At 43.3% G+C, this 23,374-nt stretch overlaps 1 protein-coding gene across 1 annotated transcript in view; it reads right to left on the bottom strand.

Moving 5' to 3' along the window:
- The window catches only part of AZI2 (5-azacytidine induced 2), a 79,171-nt gene that overhangs the window by 34,322 nt on the left and 21,475 nt on the right, over positions 1-23,374 (bottom strand). Inside the window, exons 4-6 of the mRNA XM_040353096.1 lie at positions 21,908-22,007; positions 14,219-14,361; positions 1,913-1,974 (exon numbers count right to left, since the gene is read on the bottom strand). Of these exons, the coding sequence (XP_040209030.1) occupies positions 1,913-1,974; positions 14,219-14,361; positions 21,908-22,007 (305 nt within the window). The remainder of the gene's footprint in view (positions 1-1,912; positions 1,975-14,218; positions 14,362-21,907; positions 22,008-23,374) is intronic.

The following is a 23,374-nucleotide window of genomic DNA, read 5'->3' as shown; positions in this document are numbered from 1 at the left end:
GGCAGACCTGAACGGCCACTCCATACTTCTCTATGGAGCGTCGGATGTCAGTGGTGACATGTCCACTCACATCTGAGCCGATCCACTAAAATCAGATGCATGGCGATACCTTGCCATCCGTCTATGGCGGATCGGGTGAGATTTGATGAAAAACAGACATGTTGTCCGTTTTCGTCTGATCTCTCCATAGGAGACAGCGGCGCTGGACAAGCCCCTCCCCGCTCAGTGAGCAGAGAGGGACCCGTCATCAGCCGGCTCAGCGGAGAGATCTGCTGAGCTGGCGGACTCCGTAGCGACTGATCCGCCTCGTCTAAATGAAGCCTAAGGGAACAGGATCTGGTTTTGTTTTTGGGTTAAACACTTTAGGAATGATTTCAGAAATAGAAGTGTCAATATTTAATTTTTATCATTTAACAAAATAGAAAATAAAAGAACAGAAGAGAAATCCAAATCAAAACCATAATTATTGATAATAAACTATTGATTTGATTTAGATTTTTGTGCTCACTTATTTTGTAAATTGAAAAAAAAAAAAAAAAAACAGTGGCCCAGATTCAAAGAGCAATTGCACCTGCGTAACCATAGTTACGCAGCGCAATTGCTTACTTGCCCCGGCGTAACGACTTCTCCTGATTCAGAGAGCTCGTTACGCCGACTGCAGCCCAAGATATCCGTGGCATAAGGCTCTTATGCCCTCATATCTTAGGCTGCATTCTTACGTTGGCCGCTAGGTGGCGTTCCCGTTGTGGTCAGCGTATAGTATGCAAATTGCATACTAACGCCGATTCACAACGTTACGCGAGCCCTGCGTATGCAGTTTACGTCGTTTGCGTACGGCGGTTTTTGTGCAAGGCTGCCCATGCTAAAAAGCAGGGGCAGCCAATGCTAAAGTATACCCGTCGTTCCCGCGTCGCGAAATTTGAAATTTACGTCATTTGCGTGAGTGAATCGTGAATGGCGCTGGACGCCATTCACGTTCACTTTGAAGCAAATGACGTCCTTGCGACGTCATTTACCGCAATGCACGTCGGGAAAGTTTCCCGACGGAGCATGCGCTCTACGCTTGGCGCGGGAACGCGCCTAATTTAAATGATCCACGCCCCCTACGGGATCATTTAAATGACGCGCCCTTACGCCAGGCAATTTTAAAGAGCGCACACGCAATTTACGGAGCTACTGCTCCGTGAATTGCGTGTAGCGCAGAAAATTTACGGAGGCGCAGCGGCAAAACGGTGCGCTGCGCCTCCGTAAAAAAGGGGCAAATGTTACTGAATCTGGGCCAGTATTTCTTCACACCTGCCTAAAACTTTTGCACAGTACTGTATGTCTGGCTAGAATTGCTACAACATGGCATTAATCAACTGTGTGAGAAAAGGGAGTGCTGCTTTGGAAGTCTTGAGGAATGTATCCTACATGCTGGGGACCCGAATATAGTACTGTACTTGATTATCATCCACTGTGACTTCTATAAGACACCTGTATAAAAATTGAGCAATGCTTTTTTGTTGTGCTGTAACATCTAAAAATCCAAAGCGAAAATCTAGCACTTGGGCTTGATACAACCTAAGAGCTTATACTACCCATTGGCTGATTTTTCACTTGGGCCCAAAGGCATGTTTGCACATGCAGCGACTGGTGTTTTTTTATCCCCTGACCAACACCATTCACAAGGGCACAGAAAATAAAATAACTGTTCACATCACAAAACTAAAAACATGCTGCATTCTTCCACAGTGCATTAGATGGCACTGCAGATCACTACGCTGCACTGCAATTTTGTACACTCTCAATAAAGTAAAAAAAAAAATGCAAACGATGTGGAGAAGCAATGCATTGCACTCAAAGCAAGACTCCAGCTAAAATGGCTTAAAATACAGACAAATTATAATAATACTATAAATGAAAGAATTACCTGTCTTTATCATTGGCTTGATTATACTCATTACCAGACAAGCTTTTGTCAGCAGACATATTCTAGAAGACAGAATGCAATAATTAAAAAAAATAATAAAGAAATAGCAAAAATGAACATGATTTGTACCAAGCAGCAGGTTTCATTGCGTGTGTGTGTGTATGTATATATATATATATATATATATATATATATATATATATATATATATATATATATATATATATATATTATATATATACACATACATACATACACACACACACACATAATATATATATATATATTATATATATATATATATATATATATATATATATTTTTTTTTACATAAATATATTATACATTCCTAAGGGTCCATGCATGCACACTGGCTTAAAAAAAGTGCCCAAAAGCGATTATTTTTTTTGTACCAGAAAACCGCTCTCAAAAGACAGAAGAGGCTTGTTTCCTCCTCTAAGGCTGGGTTCACGTGCAAATTGCATGCATTTTTAACCGCATCCAATACGCATAACATGTGAGTATGACCAGCTTTCAATGGTGGCAAGTTACACGTCCAGGGCGGCTACCGATTTAAAAGGGTCCCATGCGTTTTTATGTCTGGTTCAGGTGCGAATTCAGGAAAAAAAAAAATTGCAACTGAACCGATGAACAGAAACGCACAGGACACCAGACTGCAAACCACACCGCAGATATGTGAACCCAGCCTGAACGCTGAGCTTAAAATATACCTCTAAAAGTCCTAATGTGCACATTAGCTGCTTCCAAAGGAAAAACGCTAAACTTTTCTAGAAGGAGCATTTTTTTAGCCAGTGTGCATGGTTCCCAAGACTGAATTTGCACAGGCGTTTTACTGCATTTTAAAAAACGCCTGTCACTGCAACCATTGTTTTCTGTGTGTTCTGTTCACACTGCACCGCAGTACAGAGCTGCACTGCAGCATACTGTGATAATACGCAGACATGCTGCATTTTACTGCAGTGTACTGTACAGAATTGCGTGGCACTGTACAGCAGTATAGCGCTTTGTGCTGCTCTACAACTAATCTACAGAAAGAGAGCGCAAATTGGGCAAGGTGATGACCTCATCAGTGTACCTCTGCTAGTTTCACTGTGCAAAACCCGTTTCGTGGAATCTTGTTACGAAGCTGCAGAATATATTTTTGGGGCATTTACTCCCCCCCCCCCCCCTTTTTGGATAGGGCATGGGTCAGAGCCTCAGGAACAAAACTACATTCTTAGTTAAATTGGGAAGGGTTTTAAATTCTGACAATGATTTATTGCTGTCCATTACCAGTGACAACCACACACTTTTTGTGCAGGTATTGCAGGGAAAAGAAAGAAAATGTTTTCAATCAGGTTATAGAATTAAAAACCTAATAGTAATTGTAACGCTAAGCCCCTTTATTCAATACTAAAATAAACTTTTGACTTGAGCCAAGCTCTAAAATGCTGCCTATTAGAGCTGCACGATTAATCGATAAAAAAAAAAATATATATAATCGCAATCTCGATTCACCATCAAGATCTTAATCCGGCATTTCCACAATTCATGTAACAAGTGCAGAGCCGTTCTCTGTTCACAGCTCTTAAATGAAAAAAGGCAGCCGGCAAAGTTTATCACAACATTGCTCAGCGCCGCGATAAAAAGAAACATTGTATCATTTGCTTTGGGATCCCCAAACTACGGCCCTCTAGCTGTTGCGGAACTACACACCCCATGGGGCATTGTAAAATTCTGACATTTACAGACATGACAAGGCACAATGGGAATTGTAGTTCCTGAACAACTGGAGAGCCATAGTTTGGCCCCTAGATCAAAAGGGACGAACTTTAGTCTGTAAATGAGGTCAGTTTAACCACTAAAGACTAATACCTAGATTCAGGTACGGCGGCGCATCTTTCCGGCGGCGTAGCGTATCGCATTTACGCTACGCCGCCGTAAGTCAGAGAGGCAAGTGCTGTATTCACAAAGCACTTGCCTCCTAACTTACGGCGGCGTAGCGCAAATGGGGCCGGCGTAAGCGCGCGTAATTCAAAGTAGGCTGTAGGGGGCGTGTTGTATTTAAATGAGGCTTGACCCCATGTAGATGCATGGCCGAACGAATGGCGCAATGCGCGCGCATGCTCAGTATCACGTCGTATTTACGCCCAAAGATACGTCGGCTCAATGCCTGTGACGTGAACGTAATTTACGCACAGCCCTATTCGCGTACGACTTACGCAAACGACGTAAAAAGATAGGCCTGTTCTGATGTCCATACCTTGCATGGGATGCGCCACCTAGGGAGCAACTTTATCCTTACGCCGGCGTATCTCTAACGTAAACGGCGTAACTAATTGCGACGGGCGCACATATGTTCGTGAATCTGCGTATCTAGTCATTTACATATTCTACGCCGAACTCAACGGAAGCGCCACCTAGCGGCCAGCGGAAAAATTGCACCCCAGGATACAACGGCGTAGGAGACTTACGCCGCTCGTATCTTAGCCTAATTTAAGATTATCTGGTTTCCAGAATACGCTTAAATTTACGACAGTGCAGATTCAGAGTTACGACGGCGTATCTACTGATACGCCGGCGTAACTCGCTCTGAATCTGCCTATAAGGATGTTTTTTTACAAAAGACAAAATCCACATTGCACTATAATTGCACTGCAAGTGCACTTGTAAGTGCAGTGGCTGTAGATTGTTGTAGATCTGACGGGAAGCTCTGAAATGAGAGGAAGCTCTGCTGATTTTATCATCCAATCACGTGCAAGCAAAAATGCAGTTTTATAATTTCCTTGCGTGTCCCCCTTAGATCTACAGCGACTGCACTTGAAAGTGCACTTGTAGTGCAAAGTGGATTTGCCTTTGGTAAATAACCCCCTAGGTCTTTTTCTGACACTTGTTGCTTACTAGTTAAAAAACAATATTTTTGCTAGAAAAATTACATATATTTTTTTTTTAGCAGAGACCCTAGAGCAGTGATGGCGAACCTTGGCACCCCCAGATGTTTTGGAACTACATTTCCCATGATGCTCAACTACACTGCAGAGTGCATGAGCATCATGGGAAATGTAGTTCCAAAACATCTGGGGTGCCAAGGTTCACCATCCCTGCCCTAGAGAATAAAATGGCGGTCATTTCAAAATTTTATGTCACACTATATTTGCGCAGCCGTCTTTCAAAATTAATATTTTGGGAAAAAAATACACTAAAAAAACTAAACAGTAAAGGTTAGCACATTTATTTTTATTTTTTTAATAATGTGAAAGATGATGTTACCCTGATGCCGCATATACACCATCACTTTATGTGATGAAAAAAAACGACATTTTTTGTGAAGTAAAAAAACAACGTTTTTGAAACTTCAATTTTTAAAAACGACGTTGCCTACACACCATCGTTTTTTCACAATGCTCTAGCAAAGCGAGGTTACGTTCAGCACTTTTTTCCATTGAAGCTCGCTTCATAACTAGCTTCTGGGCATGCGCGGGTTTAAAAACGTTGTTTTAAACGTCGTTTTTGCTACACACTGTCAATTTCTGTGAAACAAAAAACGACGTTTTGAAAAACGACACAAAAAATTGAAGCATGTTTCAATTTTTTTTTGTAGTTTTTCACAAGACATAAAACAGCGTTTTCCCCCACACACGGTCATTTAAATTGACGTTTTTAAAAACGTTGTTTTTTTCATCACATAAAGTGATGGTGTGTACGCGGCATGAGAATTGAGAGTATCAGGATCTTCATTTCTAAGCAAAAAAAAATTGTGATTCACATTTTATCCGGAATCGTGCAGCTCTACTGCCTATTGATCACAAGACTGGCTGAGCACAATGAAAACATTATTTGTAGCTCCTGTAAATGTCTTTCGTTGGTTCGCCTGGATTTCAGCTTTAAAGCGGGAGTTCACCCATTTGTGTTTTTTTTCCTCTTTTCCCCATAGCTGGATGCTCGTTTTGTCTAGGGGAATCGGCTATTTGTTTTAAAATATGATCCGTACTTACCCGTTTTCGAGATGCATCTTCTCCGTCGCTTCCGGGGTATGGGTCTTCGGGAGCGGGCGTTCCTTCTTCATTGACAGTCTTCCGAGAGGCTTCCGACGGTCGCATCCATCGCGTCACTAGTAGCCGGAAGAAGCCGAACGTCGGTGCGGCTCTATACTGCGTCTGCGCACCGACGTTCGGCTTCTTTCGGAAAATCGTGACGCGATGGATGCGACCGTCGGAAGCCTCTCGGAAGACTGTCAATCAAGAAGGAACGCCCAGTCCCACAGCCCATACGCGGAAGCGATGGAGAAGATGCATCTCGTAAACGGTAAGTACGGATCATATTTTAAAACAACTAGCCGATTCCCCTAGACAAAACGAGCATGAAGCTAAGGGGAAAATGTGTTCGCTATGGGTGAACCTCCGCTTTAAGGTAAAGAGTACACAAGCAAAACAGCCAATTTGAAAATGAGCTTTAACTGCACAATACACAAGGCTTATCTTCAGCTGCAAGCCAATAGAACTTTTTATCTAGACAGAAACATTTTCCTTCAGGAGATGTAGTATCTCTGATCACCCAGTGCATGCAGCTCTGAAAGCAAAGTGACATGTGAACAGAGCAGATTACAGATAGGACTATTCTAATGCACATCTCATACCATTATGCTAATAATTAGATCACCGATGATCTGGCTAGATTTGCGCATTAAAAATAAAAAAACAGAAAGAGCCTATTTCAGACTTGGAGTTTCTTCTTCTGAACCCTATATTGTCAATAATCAGAAGTAAATTAAATTTAACATCTGAATGAGAAGGAAACTTTTTTTTTTTAATATCCTACCCAACATGCGTCAAAAGTTTTGGACCAAAAAAAAAAAAAAAAAAAAGGGAGGCAAGAATAAGTGAAAAAAAAAAAAAAGGAATAAGTGTGTGTGTGTGTGTGTATGTGTATGTGTATGTGTATGTATATATATATATATATATATATATATATATATATACACATACACACATACATACACACATATACATATACACACATATACATACACACACATTTTATATTATATATATATATATATATATATATATATATATATATATATATATATATATATATATATATATATATATATATATATATATAATCACACATATACATATACACACACACTGACATACCATCTATATATATGCTACATTAAACCCAAGAAAAAAAAGAAGAAACACCATTTATATTATCTATATGGTTAGATTTGGTGCCATCTAGTGGACACTATAGAAAACTATACATTTACAAATAAAGAGAAACTCATTTTTAAAACAATTCTAGTTAATTACTCATTGTTATCCATATCCTACCTTATGATTATCCTGCATCAGCAGATGAACTTGTGAACTTGCACCCTTTCTCCATGTCAATTTCACCCCAAACAAACTCACTTATTACTGGGGTCGAATTTCCTACAAAAGCAAACAGGGACCAGCCTGTGATTTCAGCTAGAGCAGTATTTCTCAACCAGGATGCCATGGCACCCTATGGTGCCCTCTGAGGTTCTCCTGGGGTGCCTCAAGCACAAGGCCCAGTTTGCCATTGATCAAAGATAGATGGGAGGACAGTGGGAAAAAACTGAGGTGACAGGGACTCTGATGTGATCGGGAGCTTTTATGTAGTGAGGGACTCTGACTTGATGGGGGGGGGGGGGGGGGGGGCCTCTGATTCTAGGATAAGGGGCCCTCCTCTGTGATAGGTGACCTCCGACGTAATTGGGAGATTTTATTGCGATAAGGGAATTCTTACGTATAGGGCTCGAGAGAGTGCATGCACAAGTCCCCCATAGCAAGCCTCTTGGCAGGGAGAGAAGGAGTGCTGGTGGGGGAACCGAGAAGAGGAGGATCGGTGCTGCTCTGTCCAATACCATTACACAGAACAGGCAAGTATATCATGTTTATTTGTACTTTTAGTGTCACCTTGAGGTGGTTGTGTGCATTCTCCAAGGCTCAGGTTTCCCCTGTTTTATAAGTAGCATTTACATTTTTACATTTTAGTCCTGGGGTGCCTTGAGATTCTGCATACTTTTGAAGGGTGCCTCAAATAAAAAATGGTTGAGAAATGCTGAGCTAGAGTATGGTCAGGCTACAATCTCTTCCAGATCCAACATAAGCTGTGGGCACGGTAGAGGAGAAGGTTATGGTTACACATAATGTTCTGTGTTCTAATTTACTGGCCACGTCTCCTTGGTTTTAACAGCGAGATATAGATGGAAATAACAGCACCAACAAAAGGAGGCGTTTTACAATACACAACATGTGTTGGCTTGTTGTCTCTACATTGTATGATTAACCACTTAAGACCCGGACCATTATGCAGGTTAAGGACCTGGACAGTTTTTGCGATTCGGCACTGCGTTGTTTTAACGGACAATTGCGCGGTCGTGCGACGTGGCTCTAACAAAATTGGTGTTCCTTTTTTCCCCCACAAATAGAGCTTTCTTTTGGTGGCATTTGATCACCTCTGCGGTTTTTATTTTTTGCACTATAAACAAAAATAGAGCGACAATTTTGAAAAAAAAAAAAAAAAAAAAAAAGCAATATTTTTTACCTTTTGCTATAATAAATACCCCCCCCCCCCCCCAAAAAAAATATATATATATATATATATATATATATATATATATATATATATATATATATATATATATATATATATATATATATATTTTGCTCAGTTTAGGCCGATACGTATTCTTCTAGCTATTTTTGGTAAAAAATAAAAAGCGCAATAAGCGTTTATCGATTGGTTTGCGCAAAATTTATAGCGTTTACAAAATAGGGGATAGTTTTATTGCATTTTTATTACATTTTTTGTTTTACTACTAATGGCGTCGATCAGCGATTTTTTTCGTGACTGCGACATTATGGCGGACACTTCGGAAAATTTTGACACATTTTTGGGACCATTGTCATTTACACAGAAAAAAAATGCATTAAAAATGCATGGTTTACTGTGAAAATGACAATTGCAGTTTGGGAGTTAACCACAAAGGGGCGCTGAAGGGGTTAAGTGTGACCTCATTTGTGTTTCTAACTGTAGGGGGGTGTGGCTGTAGGTGCGATGTAGGTGTGTTTACACACAGCTCTCTCCGTTCTTCAGCTCCGGGGACCGATCGCGGGACTCCAGCAGCGATCGGGACCGCTGGTCCTGCGGTCACAGAGCTTCGGACCGGGTCGCGGGCACGCGCCCACGACCGGGCACTTAAAGAGGACGTACCTGTACGTGCTTGTGCCCAGCCGTGCCATTCTGCCGACGTATATGTGCAGGAGGCGGTCCTTAAGTGGTTAAAAAGACTACAAGTCTCCAAAACCATTGGTTTTGCCCTCTTTCCTTGGATTCCTGGAATTTATTCAAGGTGCTATCAGAAAGCTCCTTCAGTTTTAAGAGATAACTAACCCAATTGATCCGCACAGCACAGACCCTACTCCATTTTGGCACCAAGAAGGTCAAGAATGACAGCTACTGTACCACACTTCTCTGCCGACATGTACCCACTAATGGTTTAGGCATCATTCACTTTGACGTACTACAGCGTAAACATATGTGTAGGCCACGTTTGCCTGCATGGCGATGCACAGGTGTTTTGCGCATCCCTTTGTACAGGCAGCCCCATTCATATTAATTGCTGCTGTTCCTAATCTGATATCTGTGCAGGTGCACTGGCCCTGATCGCAAACTGTGTGCACTTGGGTCTTTGCACCTGCATGGCTGTCAAACGCGGCCCTTGCACGGGTGTATGCTGCAGTATTTCCGTGTGAATGAGGCCCAACACTAAAATATTGTACAGCTGACCTTCCCATAAAGCACGAGTGCTCAATCTTTTGAAGAGTGAGGGCCACTTAAAGCGGAGTTCCGGCCACAATTTCACTTTTTAAATATAAATACCCCTGTAATACACAAGCTTAATGTATTCTAGTAAAGTTAGTCTGTAAACTAAGGTTCGTTTTGTTAGGTTGTTACAGCATTTAGACACTTTATAAAATAGAAATTGACTGGGGCCATCTTAAGTGTGGGCATCATGAAGCCAGACTGTATGACTTCCTGAATTTCAGCCTTGCAGATCTCGCACATGCTCAGTGCTGCACAAGCAGTGTAATAGGTTTCAGATCAGGTTTCAGCACCTGTACTGTCCAAGTCACATGATTCTTCGAGACTGGCGAGTGCACAGACTCCTGGAAAGTTACACCCACTACATTCCCAGGAGTCTGTGCGGTGTAGGTTAGGAAGCTTAAGCACCTAGGTGCAGGAAGAGGGAAGATTAATTATTCTGCCTAGCAACAACACTTTGAAGGCATCTAAAAAAAAAAAAAAAAAAAATTTCTTAAAGGACTAATGACATTTTTTTAAAACTACTGATGTAATGTTATATTTATGGGTGGAACTCCACTTTAAGTGATTTGGTAACTGGTTGGGGGCCACAATGAACTATGGGGTTTTATGGCCCCCAAACCGCAAATATAAATAAGCCCCTACTGTTCAGAGCCCCATACAATTCCATTACATCTTGGGGGTGTGGTACACTTTAATAAGTGCACCAAACCCATAGGATATAATAGAAGTATATGGCTCAGTGTAGCTAAGCTCTATGTACTCTTATTCCGCGTACACATGACTGTTTTCGGGTTGTAAAAAAAGATAAAATGTCATAAAAACGATCGTGTGTGGGCTCAAGAGAATTTTTCACGATGTAAAAAATGGGTATTAAAAATTTAGAACATGCTCAAATTTTTCACAACGTTTTTAACATCGTAAAAAACGGTCGTGTGTAGGCTTTAACGACGTGGAAAAAACGTGCATGCTCAGAAGCAAGTTATGACACGGGAGCGCTCGTTCTGGTAAAAACTAGCGTTCGTAATGGAGTAAGCACATTCATCACGCTGTAACAGACTGAAAAGCGTGAATCGTCTTTTACTAACACGGAATCAGCAAAAGCAGCCCCAAGGGTGGCGCCATCCGAATGGAACTTCCCCTTTATAGTGCCGTCGTACGTGTTGTACGTCACCGCGCTTTGCTAGAGCATTTTTTTTTTCACGATCGTGTGTAGGCAAGGCCGTTTTAACGATCGGGTTGAAAAAAAAACGTTGTTTTTTCTAGACCAAATAAAAACTTAATTTTTTACAAACCGAAAAACGGTCGTGTGTACACACCATTATACTCTGGGGTGGCTGGTCGGCAACCAGTTGATCATGACCCACCATTCAAGAGCATTGCATGCTCTTCTCTGGTTTGAGGTCACAGGCCACATCAGAAAAGCACATCTCTATATCCTTTTAAAAGGAACCCATAAAATATTATTCTGGCCTCCTACAGCTCACAGCACATTTATGTGATGGTCTATAGGAATAATTACTTACAGATATGGTTGTACTCATAAGTTTACATACCCTGACAGAATTTATGATTACTTGGCCATTTTTCAGAGAATATGAATAACACAAAAACTTTTCTTTCACTCATGGTTAGTGTTTGGCTGAAGCCATTTATTATCAATCAACTGTGTTTATTCTTTTTAAAATCATAATGGCAACAGAAACTACCCAAATGACCCTGATCAAAAGTTTACATACCCTGGCGATTTCGGCCTGATAGCTGACACAAATGGCTATTAAAAGGTAACCATCCTCACCTGTGATCCGTTTGCTTGTAATTAGTGTGTGTGTGTATAAAAGGTCAATGAGTTTCTGGACTCCTGACAGACCCTTGCATCTTTCATCCAGTGCTGCACTAACGTTTCTGGATTCTGAGTCATGGGGAAAGCAAAATACATTTTCAAAAGGACCTGCGGGAAAAGGTAGTTGAACTGTATAAAACAGGAAAGGGATATAATAAGATATCCAAAGAATTGAGAATGCCAATCAGCAGTGTTCAAACTCTAAATCAAGAAGTGGAAAATTAGGGGTTCTGTTGAAACCAAACCACGGTTGGGTAGACCAACTAAAATGTTAGCCACAACTGCCAGGAAAATTGTTCGGGATGCAAAGAAAAACCCACAAATAACTTCAGGTGAAACACAGGACTCTCTGAAAACATGTGGTGTGGCTGTTTCAAGATGCACAATAAGGAGGCACTTGAAGAAAGATGGGCTGCATGGTCGAGACGCCAGAATAAAACCATTACAACACAAATGCCACAAAGTATCCCACTTACATTACGCCAAACAGCACAGAGGCGAGCCTCTAACCTTCTGGCACAAAATCATTTGGAGTGACGAGACCAAAATTTTGCTTTTTGGCCACAACCATTAACGCTACATTTAGAGATGCGTCAACAAGGCCTATGATGAAAGATACACCAATCCTACTGTGAAACACGGATGTGGATCGCTGATGTTTTGAGGATGTGTGAGCTACAAAGGCACAGGAAATTTGGTCAAAATTGATTGCAAGATGAATGCAGTATGTTATCAAAAGATACTGGAGGAACATTTGCATTCATCAGCCAGAAAGCTGCACATGGGACGTACTTGAACATTCCAGCATGACAATAATCCAAAACAGAAAGGCCAAGTTGACCTGTCCTTGGCTACAGCAGAATAAAGTGAAGGTTCTGGAGTGGCCATCTCAGTCTCCTGACCTCAACATCATTGAGCCACTCTGGGGAGATCTCAAACATGCAGTTCATGCAAGACAGCCCAAGAATTTACAGGAACTGGAGGCTTTTTGCCAAGAGGAATGGGCAGTTTTACCATCTGAGAAGATAAGAGCCTCATCCACAAAAATACCACAAAAGGACTTCAAGCTGATGTTAAAGGGGGAAATACACAGTATGAAGAACTAGGGTATGTAAACATTTGATCGGGGTAATTTGGGTAGTTTCTGTTGCCATTATGATTTAACCACTTACCGCCTGCCCATTGCAGATTGACGTAGGCAAAGTGGTTTGAATATCCTGACTGGACGTCATATGACGTCCTCAGGATATTAAGCCGATGCGCGCCCCACGGCGATCGTTGTTGCAGGGTGTCAGTCTGACGGAGACTCTTTACCACGTGATCAGCCGCTCCTCTGACAGGGGGGGGGGTTGCGCTGATCGATTATCAGCGCAGCCCCCCCAGGATGCCCACACTGGACCACCAGGGATGCCACTAAACCACCAGGGATGCCCACCACAGGTATGCCACCCTAGACCACTAGAGATGACAATCACAAAAAAAGGATGCCAATCAGTGCCCACAATGGATGCCAATCAGTGCCCACAATGGGCATCACTGATTGGCAGGCATTATTGTTTGGCACTGATTGGCATCCATTAGTACAACACATACATTAGTGCCACCTATCATTGCCCATCTATGCCTATCCGTGCCGCCTATCAGTGCCCATCCATGCTGCCTATCCATGCCCCCTATCAGTGCCGCATATTAGTCCATCAGTGCCCATCAATGCCACCTCATTGGTGCCCACCAGTGCCGCCTTATCAGTGCCCGTCAATAAAGGAGAAAACGTACTTATTTACAATGTTTTATAACAGAAACAAAAAAAAAATTCTTTCAAACGTTTCGGTAATTTTTTATTTATTTTTTGCAGAAAATAAAAATCCCAGAGGTGATCAAATACCACCAAAAGAAAGCTCTATTTGTGGGAATAAAATGATAAAAAAATTAAGTTTGGGTACAATGTAGCATGACCGCGCAATTGTCATTTAAAGTGCAACAGCGCTGAAAGCTAAAAATTGGTCTGGGCCGGAGGGTCTATAAGTGCCCTGTATGGAAGTGGTTAAGTAAACACAGTTGATTGATAATAAATGGCTTCATCCAAACACTAGCCATGAGTGAAAGAAAAGTTTGTGTTATTCATATTCTCTGAAAAATGGCCAAGAAATTATAAATTCTGCCAGGGTATGTAAACGTATGAGCACAACTGTAGCTAAGAAGATTATTAGTGTCAGTAGTTTCTTATCGGAGGGGTAGAAACTGACCATTTGTCAAGGAATCCTAAGAAACCTCTGGAGGAACCCTGGTTGAGAAAAGCAGCTCTAGACTCAGTCTGATTCATATCAATAAATGTAAACTGTTCCATTTTGCCCCAAAATCCAAAAGATATTTCTTCCTAGCCCTCACTATTATCTGGTTTCCTAGCAGTTAATCTAACCTAAGCTTTGTATTCCAATCCATATGTATAGTCTTACAAGTAAAAGATTTGCTGAAACTAATTGTGAGAAGTGAAATTGATTCCTCTATAAAAAGCGTCTGCCTAGAGCGGCGATCACAATAAACTCTTGATGGCTTTATGCACATGGAGCTTTCACTGCACACTTCTCAACATGGACAATTACCTTTGTCCTTTGAAGTTCCGCTCGGAGGCGTCCGCATTCTTCCTGAAGCAATTTAAGTTCTTGCTCCACTGACCGGATTTTCAACTCGCTGTTCAGTTTGTCGAACTCCCAGTCAGTAGGAGTTTTGCTTAAGCTTTTCATCACTGTAAAAAAAGAAAAAAAAAAAAAGAAAAAAAAGAGAAATGTTAATCCATCCTGAACAGAGCTCTTCTGCTAAGCAATGAATACATCGGTGTCGTGTTTTGCTAATTCAATTTAGACATAAAAAGACAGCAATTAGCAAACCTCTCCTGCCAGTTTCAAACTACTCAGAGCTTTCAGGCTTACTTCAGACTCGCAGAAGAAATGCTAAACACCATTTGTATCTAAAATAGCCAATAACCCCTTCTGTAACCCCGTGTATTTACATGCCATTTTATACACTGATCAGCCAGAACTATGGGCCAGATTCACAAACGAGATACGACGGCGTATCTACTGATACGCCGTCGTATCTCTGTTTCTAACTATGCGGCTGATTCATAGAATCAGTTACGCATAGCTAGCCCTAAGATCCGACAGGTGTAATTGAATTACACTGTCGGATCTTAAGGATGCAATTCTAGGCCGGCCGCTAGGTGGCGAGGCCTTTGCGGCCGGCGTAGAATATGCAACTGAAGACTTACGGCGATCCCCGAACGTCCCGTCGATCTAAATCTACGTCGTTTCCGTCGAGTTACGCCGCGCAAAACTAGGGCTGAGCCCTAGTGGTCTTAAGCCATGGTAAGTATGGCCGTAGTTCCCGCGTCGAAATTTAAACATCAACGTTGTTTGCGTAAGACGTCCGTGAATGGCGCTGGACGCCATTTACGTTAACGTCTAAGCAAATGACGTTGGTGCGACGTCAGTTAGCGCAATGCACGTCGGGTAATTTACCCGACGGAGCGTGCGCAGTACGTCCGGCACGGGAGCGCGCCTAATTTAAATGCGACTCGCCCCATTCGATTGGGCCCGCCTTGCGCCGGACGGATTTAAGTTACACCGCTGCAAATTTCCAGGTAAGTGCTTTGTGGATCTGGCACTTAGGCAGAAAATTTGCGGCGGTGTAACTTAAATCGGAAAAGTTGCGCCCGGGCTACGTGAATCTGGCCCTTTATAACCAGAGACAAGTTACATGAACAACATTGAATATCTTGTTACAATGGCATGTATAGTAGGTGGGATATATTAGGCAGCAAGTAAACAAACCATCCCTGATGTTGATGTGTTGAAAGCAGAAAAATGTGCATCATAGTTTGTTGCGTATGGGGATGCATAGCCGAAGACTAGTCAGGGTGCCCATGCTGACCTGTGTCCACAGCCAAAAGTGTCTACAATGGGCACATGAGCATCCATACTGGACCACAGAACAATGGAAGAAGGTGGCTTGGTCCAATTAATCAAGTTTTCTTTTACATCATGTGGATGGCCGGGTGCGTGTGCGTCACTTACCCAGGGAAGAGATGGCACCAGGATGAACTATGGGAAGAAGGTAAGCCAGCAGAGGCATTGTGATGCTATGTGCAATGTTCTGCTGTGAAATCTTGGTCCCTGCCATTTATATTATTTAACACATAGCGCTCACCTAAACATTGTTGCTGACCAAGTACATCCCTTCATTAAAATGGTAGTGCCTGATGGCAGTGGCCTCTTTAACCACTTAAGGACCACCTAACGCCGATATAAGTCGGCAGAATGGCACGGCTGGGCACAGGCACGTCGCCCTTTAAGTGCCCAGCCGGTGTCCCGCGATCGGATCACAGGAGCTTCTCTGTGGCAGTGTCACTGATCGTCTGTTCCCCGTTATAGGGAATGACGATCAGTGACGTCACATGTCCAGCCACGCCCCCCTACAGTAAGAATCACTCCCTTAGGGTACACTTAACCCCTTAGCGCCCCTTAGTGGTCAACCCCTTCACTGCCATTGTCACAGTAATAAGTGAATTTTTATAGCACTTTTCGCTGTGAAAATGACAATGGCCCCAAAAATGTGTCAAAAGTGTCACAGTCACGAAAAAAAAAAAAAAAAACGCTGATCGCCGCCATTACTAGTAAAAAAAATAATAATATAAAAAATGCCATGAAACTATCCCCTATTTTGTAAACGCTATAACTTTTGCACAAACCAATCAATAAACGCTTATTGCAATTTTTTTTCCCCAAAAAGTAGAAGCCTAAACTGAGGGGGAAAAAAAATGTTTTAAAATATATATTTTTGGGGGATATTTATTATAGCAAAAAGTTAAAAATTGTTTTTTTTTCAAAATTGTCACTCTATTTTTTTATAGCGCAAAAAAAAAAAAAAAACGCAGAGGTGATCAAATACCACCAAAAGAAAGCTCTATTTGTGGGTAAAAAATATGACACCAATTTTGTTTGGGAGCCACGTCGCACAACCGCGCAGTTGTCAGTTAAAGTGACGCAGTGCCAAATCGCAAAAAGAGGCCAGGTCCTTTACCTGCATAATGGTCCAGGTCTTAAGTGGTTAAGAAGGATAATGCTCCCTACCACCACTGTTAATTTTGGTATCAAATTTCAATTTCATTTTGGTCTTAGTCTTTTGACTAAAATGCCATTTTAGTTTTAGTCGCATTTTAGTCATCTGCAATTGTTTTAGTTGTATTTAGTCTACCAAGATCGAATGGACTTCGTTAACCACTTAAGACCCGGACCTTTAGGCAGCTAAAGGACCTGGCCAGTTTTTGCGATTTGGCACTGCGTCGCTTTAACTGACAATTGCACGGTCGTGCGACGTGGCTCCCAAACAAAATTGGCGTCCTATTTTTTCCAACAAAGAGCTTTCTTTTGGTGGTATTTGATCACCTCTGCGGTCTTTATTTTTTGCGCTATAAACAAAAATAGAGCGACAATTTTGAAAAAAAAATGCTATATTTTTTACTATAATATCCCCCCCAAAATATTTATTTATATATATATGTTTTCCTCAGTTTAGGCCGATACGTATTCTTCTACCTATTTTTGGTAAAAAAAAAAAATTGCAATAAGCGTTTATGGATTGGTTTGTGCAAAATTTATAGCGTTTACAAAATAGGGGATAGTTTTATTGCATTTTTATAAAAAAAAATAAAAAAAATGTTTTACTACTAATGGCGGCGATCAGCGATTTTTTCGTGACTGCGACATTATGGCGGACACTTCGGAAAATTGACACATTTTTGGGACCATGGTCATTTTCACATCAAACAATGCATTAAAAATGCATTGTTTACTGTGAAAATGACAATTGCAGTTTGGGAGTTAACCACAAGGGGGCGCTGAAGGGGTTAAGTGTGACCTCATTTGTGTTTCTAACTGTAGGGGGGTGTGGCTGTAGGTGTGACGTCATTGATTGTGTTTCCCTATAAAGGGGAACACATGATCAATGACGGCGCCACAATAAAGAACGGAGAAGCTGTGTTTACACACAGCTCTCCCCGTTCTTCAGCTCCGGAGGACCGATCGCGGGACTCCAACGGTGATCGGGTCCGCGGGTCACGGAGCTTCGGACCGGGTCGCGGGCGCGCGCCTGCAACTGGGCACTTGAGGACGTACCTGTACGTGCTTGTGCCCAGCCGTGCCATTCTGCCGACGTATATGTGCAGGAGGCCGTCCTTAAGTGGTTAAAGGGGTTGTAAAGGATTTTTTTTCCCCTAAATAGCTTCCTTTACCTTAGTGCAGTCCTCCTTCACTTACCTCATCCTTCCATTTTGCTTTTAAATGTCCTTATTTCTTCTGAGAAATCCTCACTTCCTGTTCTTCTGTCTGTAACTACACACCGCAATGCAAGTCTTTCTCCCTGGTGTGGAGAAAGCCTCCTGAGGGCTGAGGGGGCGAGCAGGAGTGTCAGGATGCCCACTAACACACAGCTCCTTTCTCTATCTGCAAATAAAGTGTGTCCTGACTTGCCTGCTCGCCCCCTCCCACACCAGGGAGAAAGCGTCGCATTACGGTGTTGCGTTACACGCAGAAGAACAGAAAGTGAGCATTTCTCAGAAGAAATAAGGACATTTAAAAGCAAAATGGAAGGATGAGGTAAGTGAAGGAGGACTGCACTAAGGTAAAGGAAGCTATTTAGGGAAAAAAAATATGTTTTCTTTACAACCCCTTTAAAATGTAATGCACTATTTAAGCATTTCTCTAGAATTTACAAACATATTATATACTGCTGGAGCAAAAAAAATTTGAATATGTTATTTATGGCAGGGCTCAAAATTGAGCCACTAGCCAGGCCTTAAGGGTTGCTCGCCACACCAAACTCTACCCCACCCCTAAACACGACCTCATAAATTATCTCATGAAATGACACTTATATTTTTTTGCAGAATTAAGTTACAAAAATAAGTATTAACAACAACTTTCAGTGTAGCCTCACCTGTGCCCCTAAACACAGCCTCACCTGTGCCCATCATTGCGGTGTGACCAGACCCCAGACGAAGCTGCGAAACACGACGGGTACCCCACTGTTGCTGATCAGCTTTTATTTCATCATATAATGCAAGTGTTCTGGACATTCTTTGTTTTGGCCTTGCCTTTTGACCACCATTGAGTCACTTCAACATATACATCAAACCATCCACCTTTGAGTACACCATTTGGAGATCGTTTGTGAGCTGCAACATTGATCGGTCCATGCACCTTATGCTAGATTGACCCTCTCGAACATACGTTCCTCAGGGTTCAATCTCTACAGTAAGCCTCTTTTTAGTTGGCGACGGCTTCTTCTTATGTTTTTTTTGCGTTTTGAATTATCAGAGCACTATCATTTGATCATTTTGGACCATCACCTATTTTATATAGACTGTGTTTGCACGTTTAATCAACACATGTATCCATAGATTTATAATAAATACTATTCATGTAGTATGATCATCCATGATTTGTAATTTAGCGCTACATTTTTTGTTTCGTACAAAGCTACTAGCCAGGCCTTAAGGGTTACTCGCCACCAGTTGCCCCACCAACCTCTACCCCACCCCTAAACACAACCTCATAAATTATCTCATGAAATGACACTTATTTTTGTAACTTAATTCTGCAAAAAAAATGTAAGTATTAACAACAACTTTTTAGTGTAACCTCACCTGTGCCCCTAAAACGCAGCCTCACCTGTGTCCATCAATGCAGCCTCACCTGTGCCCATCATTGCGGTGTGACCAGTGCCCCACCAATGCAGCCTCACCTGTGTCCATCAATGCAGCCTCACCTGTGCCCATCATTGCGGTGTGACCAGTGCCCCACCAATGCAGCCTCACCTGTGTCCATCAATGCAGCCTCATCTGTGCCCATCATTGCGGTGTGACCAGTGCCCCACCAATGCAGCCTCACCTGTGCCCATCATTGCGGTGTGACCAGTGCCCCACCAATGCAGCCTCACTTGTGCCCATCATTGCGGCATGACCAGTGGCTACCAATGCAGCCTCACCAGTGCCCATCATTGTAGCGTGACCAGTGTCAAGGTAGAGAGAGGACGGCCGGATCATCACGTGGAGGAAGAGGAGAGCTGGCCGGATCACAGAGCGGGGATAGCCCACTGTAACAGCTTACATTTGGACTGCCTTCCGCTCGCAGTCACACACAGTCCCACCTCCTGACCCAGCACCTGTGACAGACAGAACACATTCACACCGGTATTGGACCAGCGTTCTGTCTGTCACAGGTGCTGGGTCAGAAGGCGGGACTGTGTGTAACTGCGGGCAGAGGTAATTCAAATTGTAAGCCGTTACAGTGAGCTATCCCCGCTCTGATTCGGCCAGCTCTCCTCTTTCTCCACGCTCTCTTCCCCCAGCCAGCTCTCCTCTTCCTCCATGCTCTCTTCCCCTGTGATGATCCGGCCGCCCTCTCTCTTCCTCCACGCTCTCTTCCCCTGGGCAAAGGGCTCCCATTCAACCCCGCCTGCAGGCTGTGCTTGCCCCCCCCCCCCCACTCCCAGGTAGCCTACGCCACAAGATGCAAATAGACGAGCGGAAAATTTGAGGGCCTTTTTTACGGTTTTAAGATTTTAACAAACTACACGCTCTGGACAGTCTGAGAAAACATGCAATGCACAGTGCTCTGGATGGTAGTCAAAGGACGAGGCTTATAATGCACAGTGCTCTGGACGGTCTAAAGAGGCATGTAATGCTGCACAGTGCTATGGACCATGATCTGAGGAGGCCTGCAATGCTGCACAGTGCTCTGAATGGTCTGCGGATGCCTGTAATGCACACACTGCTCTGGACGGTGGTCTATGGATGCCTGTAAATGCTGCACAGCGCCATGGACAGTCTGAGGAGCAGGCCTGTAATGTTTTTCACACAGTGCTCTGGACGGTTGGGAGGCCTGTAAATGCTGCCCAGTTCTCTGGACAGTCATCTGAGGAGGCCTGTAATGCTGCACAGTGCCAAGCATGCCATTGTCGCTACTGTGCTTGCTGGGAGGGGAAGCATTTACAGGCGGAGCTCCGAGGACACGGAAGTTCATGTGTGTAGACATCACCCCCTCACATTTTCGTTCCAATTTCATTTCGTTGACAAAATTGGAATTCATTTTCATCATAGTTTTTGCCAATTGATGAAAACTTGGGGCAATTTTCATTTAGTTTTCATCACTGGAAATATGCCGCTGACAATGAAATTTAACACTGCCTGCCAACCTGTAAAAATGGTTCAAGAATGCTTTGAGGGACACAAAAATGAGTTTGATGAGTTGACTTGGCCTCCAAAATCTCCAGATCTCAATGCAACTGAGCATCAGTGTGATGTGCTGGAAAAACATGTTCGATTCATGGAGGCCCCCCCACCTTGCAACTTACAGCACTTGGGAGTACAGCCAAAGCATGTTTTGCTGTACTTCTACTGTGAATTACAGGAGTGCAGTTTGTTCTGCACTCCTGTGAAGCGTTTTCAGCCGACAGCCGGCTGAAGCCCATTGTCTGCCGACATCACAGAGCCAGTCCAGGCTTGGGAAAGATTGCGACCATATGGTCGGGATCCGCCTACATGCCTGATCAAGCAACCGGCTCAGCCACTCATTGAGCCGCTGAGAGCTGGCCTTTCCCGCCTCTCCACAGCTCACTCCTCCAGTGAGCGCGGGGCGCAGAGAAGAGAGCCGATGACTGAGAGTCACCAGCTCTCTGCTCACAGAGCTGTGAGAACCAAGCAACCGGGTGTATTTGATCACTTGGTTCTCAGTGTTAGAGACAGCGGGGGGTAGATGCAGCAATGGACCGATGTTGCATCCAGCTAGGTAACTATGATGTTAAAAAAAAATCCCATACTTCTCTTTTAAAAGGATCTGCTACTAATGGCTTGGTGCCAGATACCACAGCATACCTTCAGAGGTCTAGTGCCATCCATAGTGGGATCCTAGTCAATATTAGGCGAGTCGTCATAAAGTTTTGGCTGATCGGTGAATGCTGCTCTCTGTAAGCAGATATGACCATAAGCAGGATCACGTGGATGGGGTGGGCACATAGAAGTGATATGTGGTTATGTTGATGAATTCAACAGCTTCTTATTTGAATGCCCTATCAGATGAGCCTGCACATACCTGCAGAACACTGTGTTACACCTACATACTGGACAACCTGACCTTTAACAAACACAACATTTAACAGGTTTGTAATTGCTGAGGTGGAAGAATGTGATGCACATGAGAGCGCACACACCCAGGCAGTGATGCAATATACTGTACCTTGGTGCGTTTCCAGCTCAGATTTCACTTGCAGAAGCTCCACTTCTCTAGACTGAAGTTGTTCATTCAGATGCTTTGTGCATTCAATGTTTTCCTTCTCCTATAGACAAGAAACCAATAGTTATAGTCAAAATTATAGTCAAAATTTTAAAGAGAAAACCTAGCAAATGAAAAAATCCTAATCTGAAAGGGGTTGTAAAACCCCCTGTGTTTTTTCACCTTAATCCATCATATGCATTAAGGTGAAAAAACATATTATTTGCCCCCCTTTTTATTTACCTGAGCCCTGAATCTCTGTGGGCATGATCCTGCGTCGCTCTCCCCATGGCTTCTTGGCTCTATATTGGATAGATTGAAAGCAGCGCAGCCATTGGCTCCCACTGCTGTCAATCAAATCCAATGATGCGGCCGCCGGGGGGCAGGGCCGAGTCATACACTCGGTAGCTATGGACACCGAGTGTATGACAGGGGAGTGCGCCCGCAAGGTAACCCCCTCGCGATAGAGCTTCCCAGAGGTGGTTATCTATAGCGGGGAGGAGCCACGAGAGCCGCCGTGGGACCCTAGAATAGGACGATCGGGGCCACTCTGTGCAAAACAAACTGCACAGTGGAGAAAATTATGACATGTTTGTTATTTAAAAAAAATTAAAACTGAACCTTTAGGATCACTTGAACCAAACCCCTGACAGCAGTACTCAGACTAGGAGAGAGGGGGCAGCACTAACAATCAATCAGTTGAGCTGGCTATAGACATTTTGATAGGAGGAAAAAGCAGAGCTAACAGGGGGGCATTTCCACACTGCAATGCTGCTGTGCTTTCACTGTCTGGGGGCAGGGAGGTTACCAGGCTGTGTTGTTGAACTACAGAATAGAAAAGTCAGGTGTATATCTGACTAGATAGACAAAAAGTTCAAATACTTTTTGCCTTGTTGATTGCTACCAGGGCTGGGACAAGGGGTGGGCAGGAGGGAAGGCTGCCCTGGCACTGAGGTATCTCCCCCCCAAACAAGATTTGGGGGGGGGGTGGGAGAGAGGATGTGTGTTGAGAAGGGAAATGGGGGGGGGGGGGGCACAGGGATTAAGAATTGTTCTAGGAGGGAATATTTGGGGGATTTGTGCTAGGAGTGGCGATTTGGGGAGGATTTGTGTTGGGAGGGGGGGAAGGAAGAAGAGGACTTGTGCTATAAAAGTAAAATGGTAGAGGGGTTGTGCTTGTAGAGATAATTGGGGGGGTATCTGTGCTAGGAGGGGAAGTGCGTGTGTGGGTGATTATTGCTAGGTTGAGGGATTGGGGCAAAGGAACTAGTACTGGACAGTAGGGGGATGGTAATTGGAGTGGGAGGGGGGGGGGATTTGTGCTAGGAGGGGGGGGGGTGGTTTCTTCTTGGGGGGGGCGGTTGTGCTAGGGGCATATGGGGAGAGAGGATTTGAGATGAGAGGGCGGATTTGTACCAAGTAAGAGGAGGG

This window comes from Rana temporaria, chromosome 5 (assembly GCF_905171775.1).
Source record: "Rana temporaria chromosome 5, aRanTem1.1, whole genome shotgun sequence".
Taxonomy (NCBI): domain Eukaryota; kingdom Metazoa; phylum Chordata; class Amphibia; order Anura; family Ranidae; genus Rana; species Rana temporaria.
Note: the sequence above shows the minus strand (reverse complement) of the source record. Positions and strands in the feature narration are given on the sequence as shown.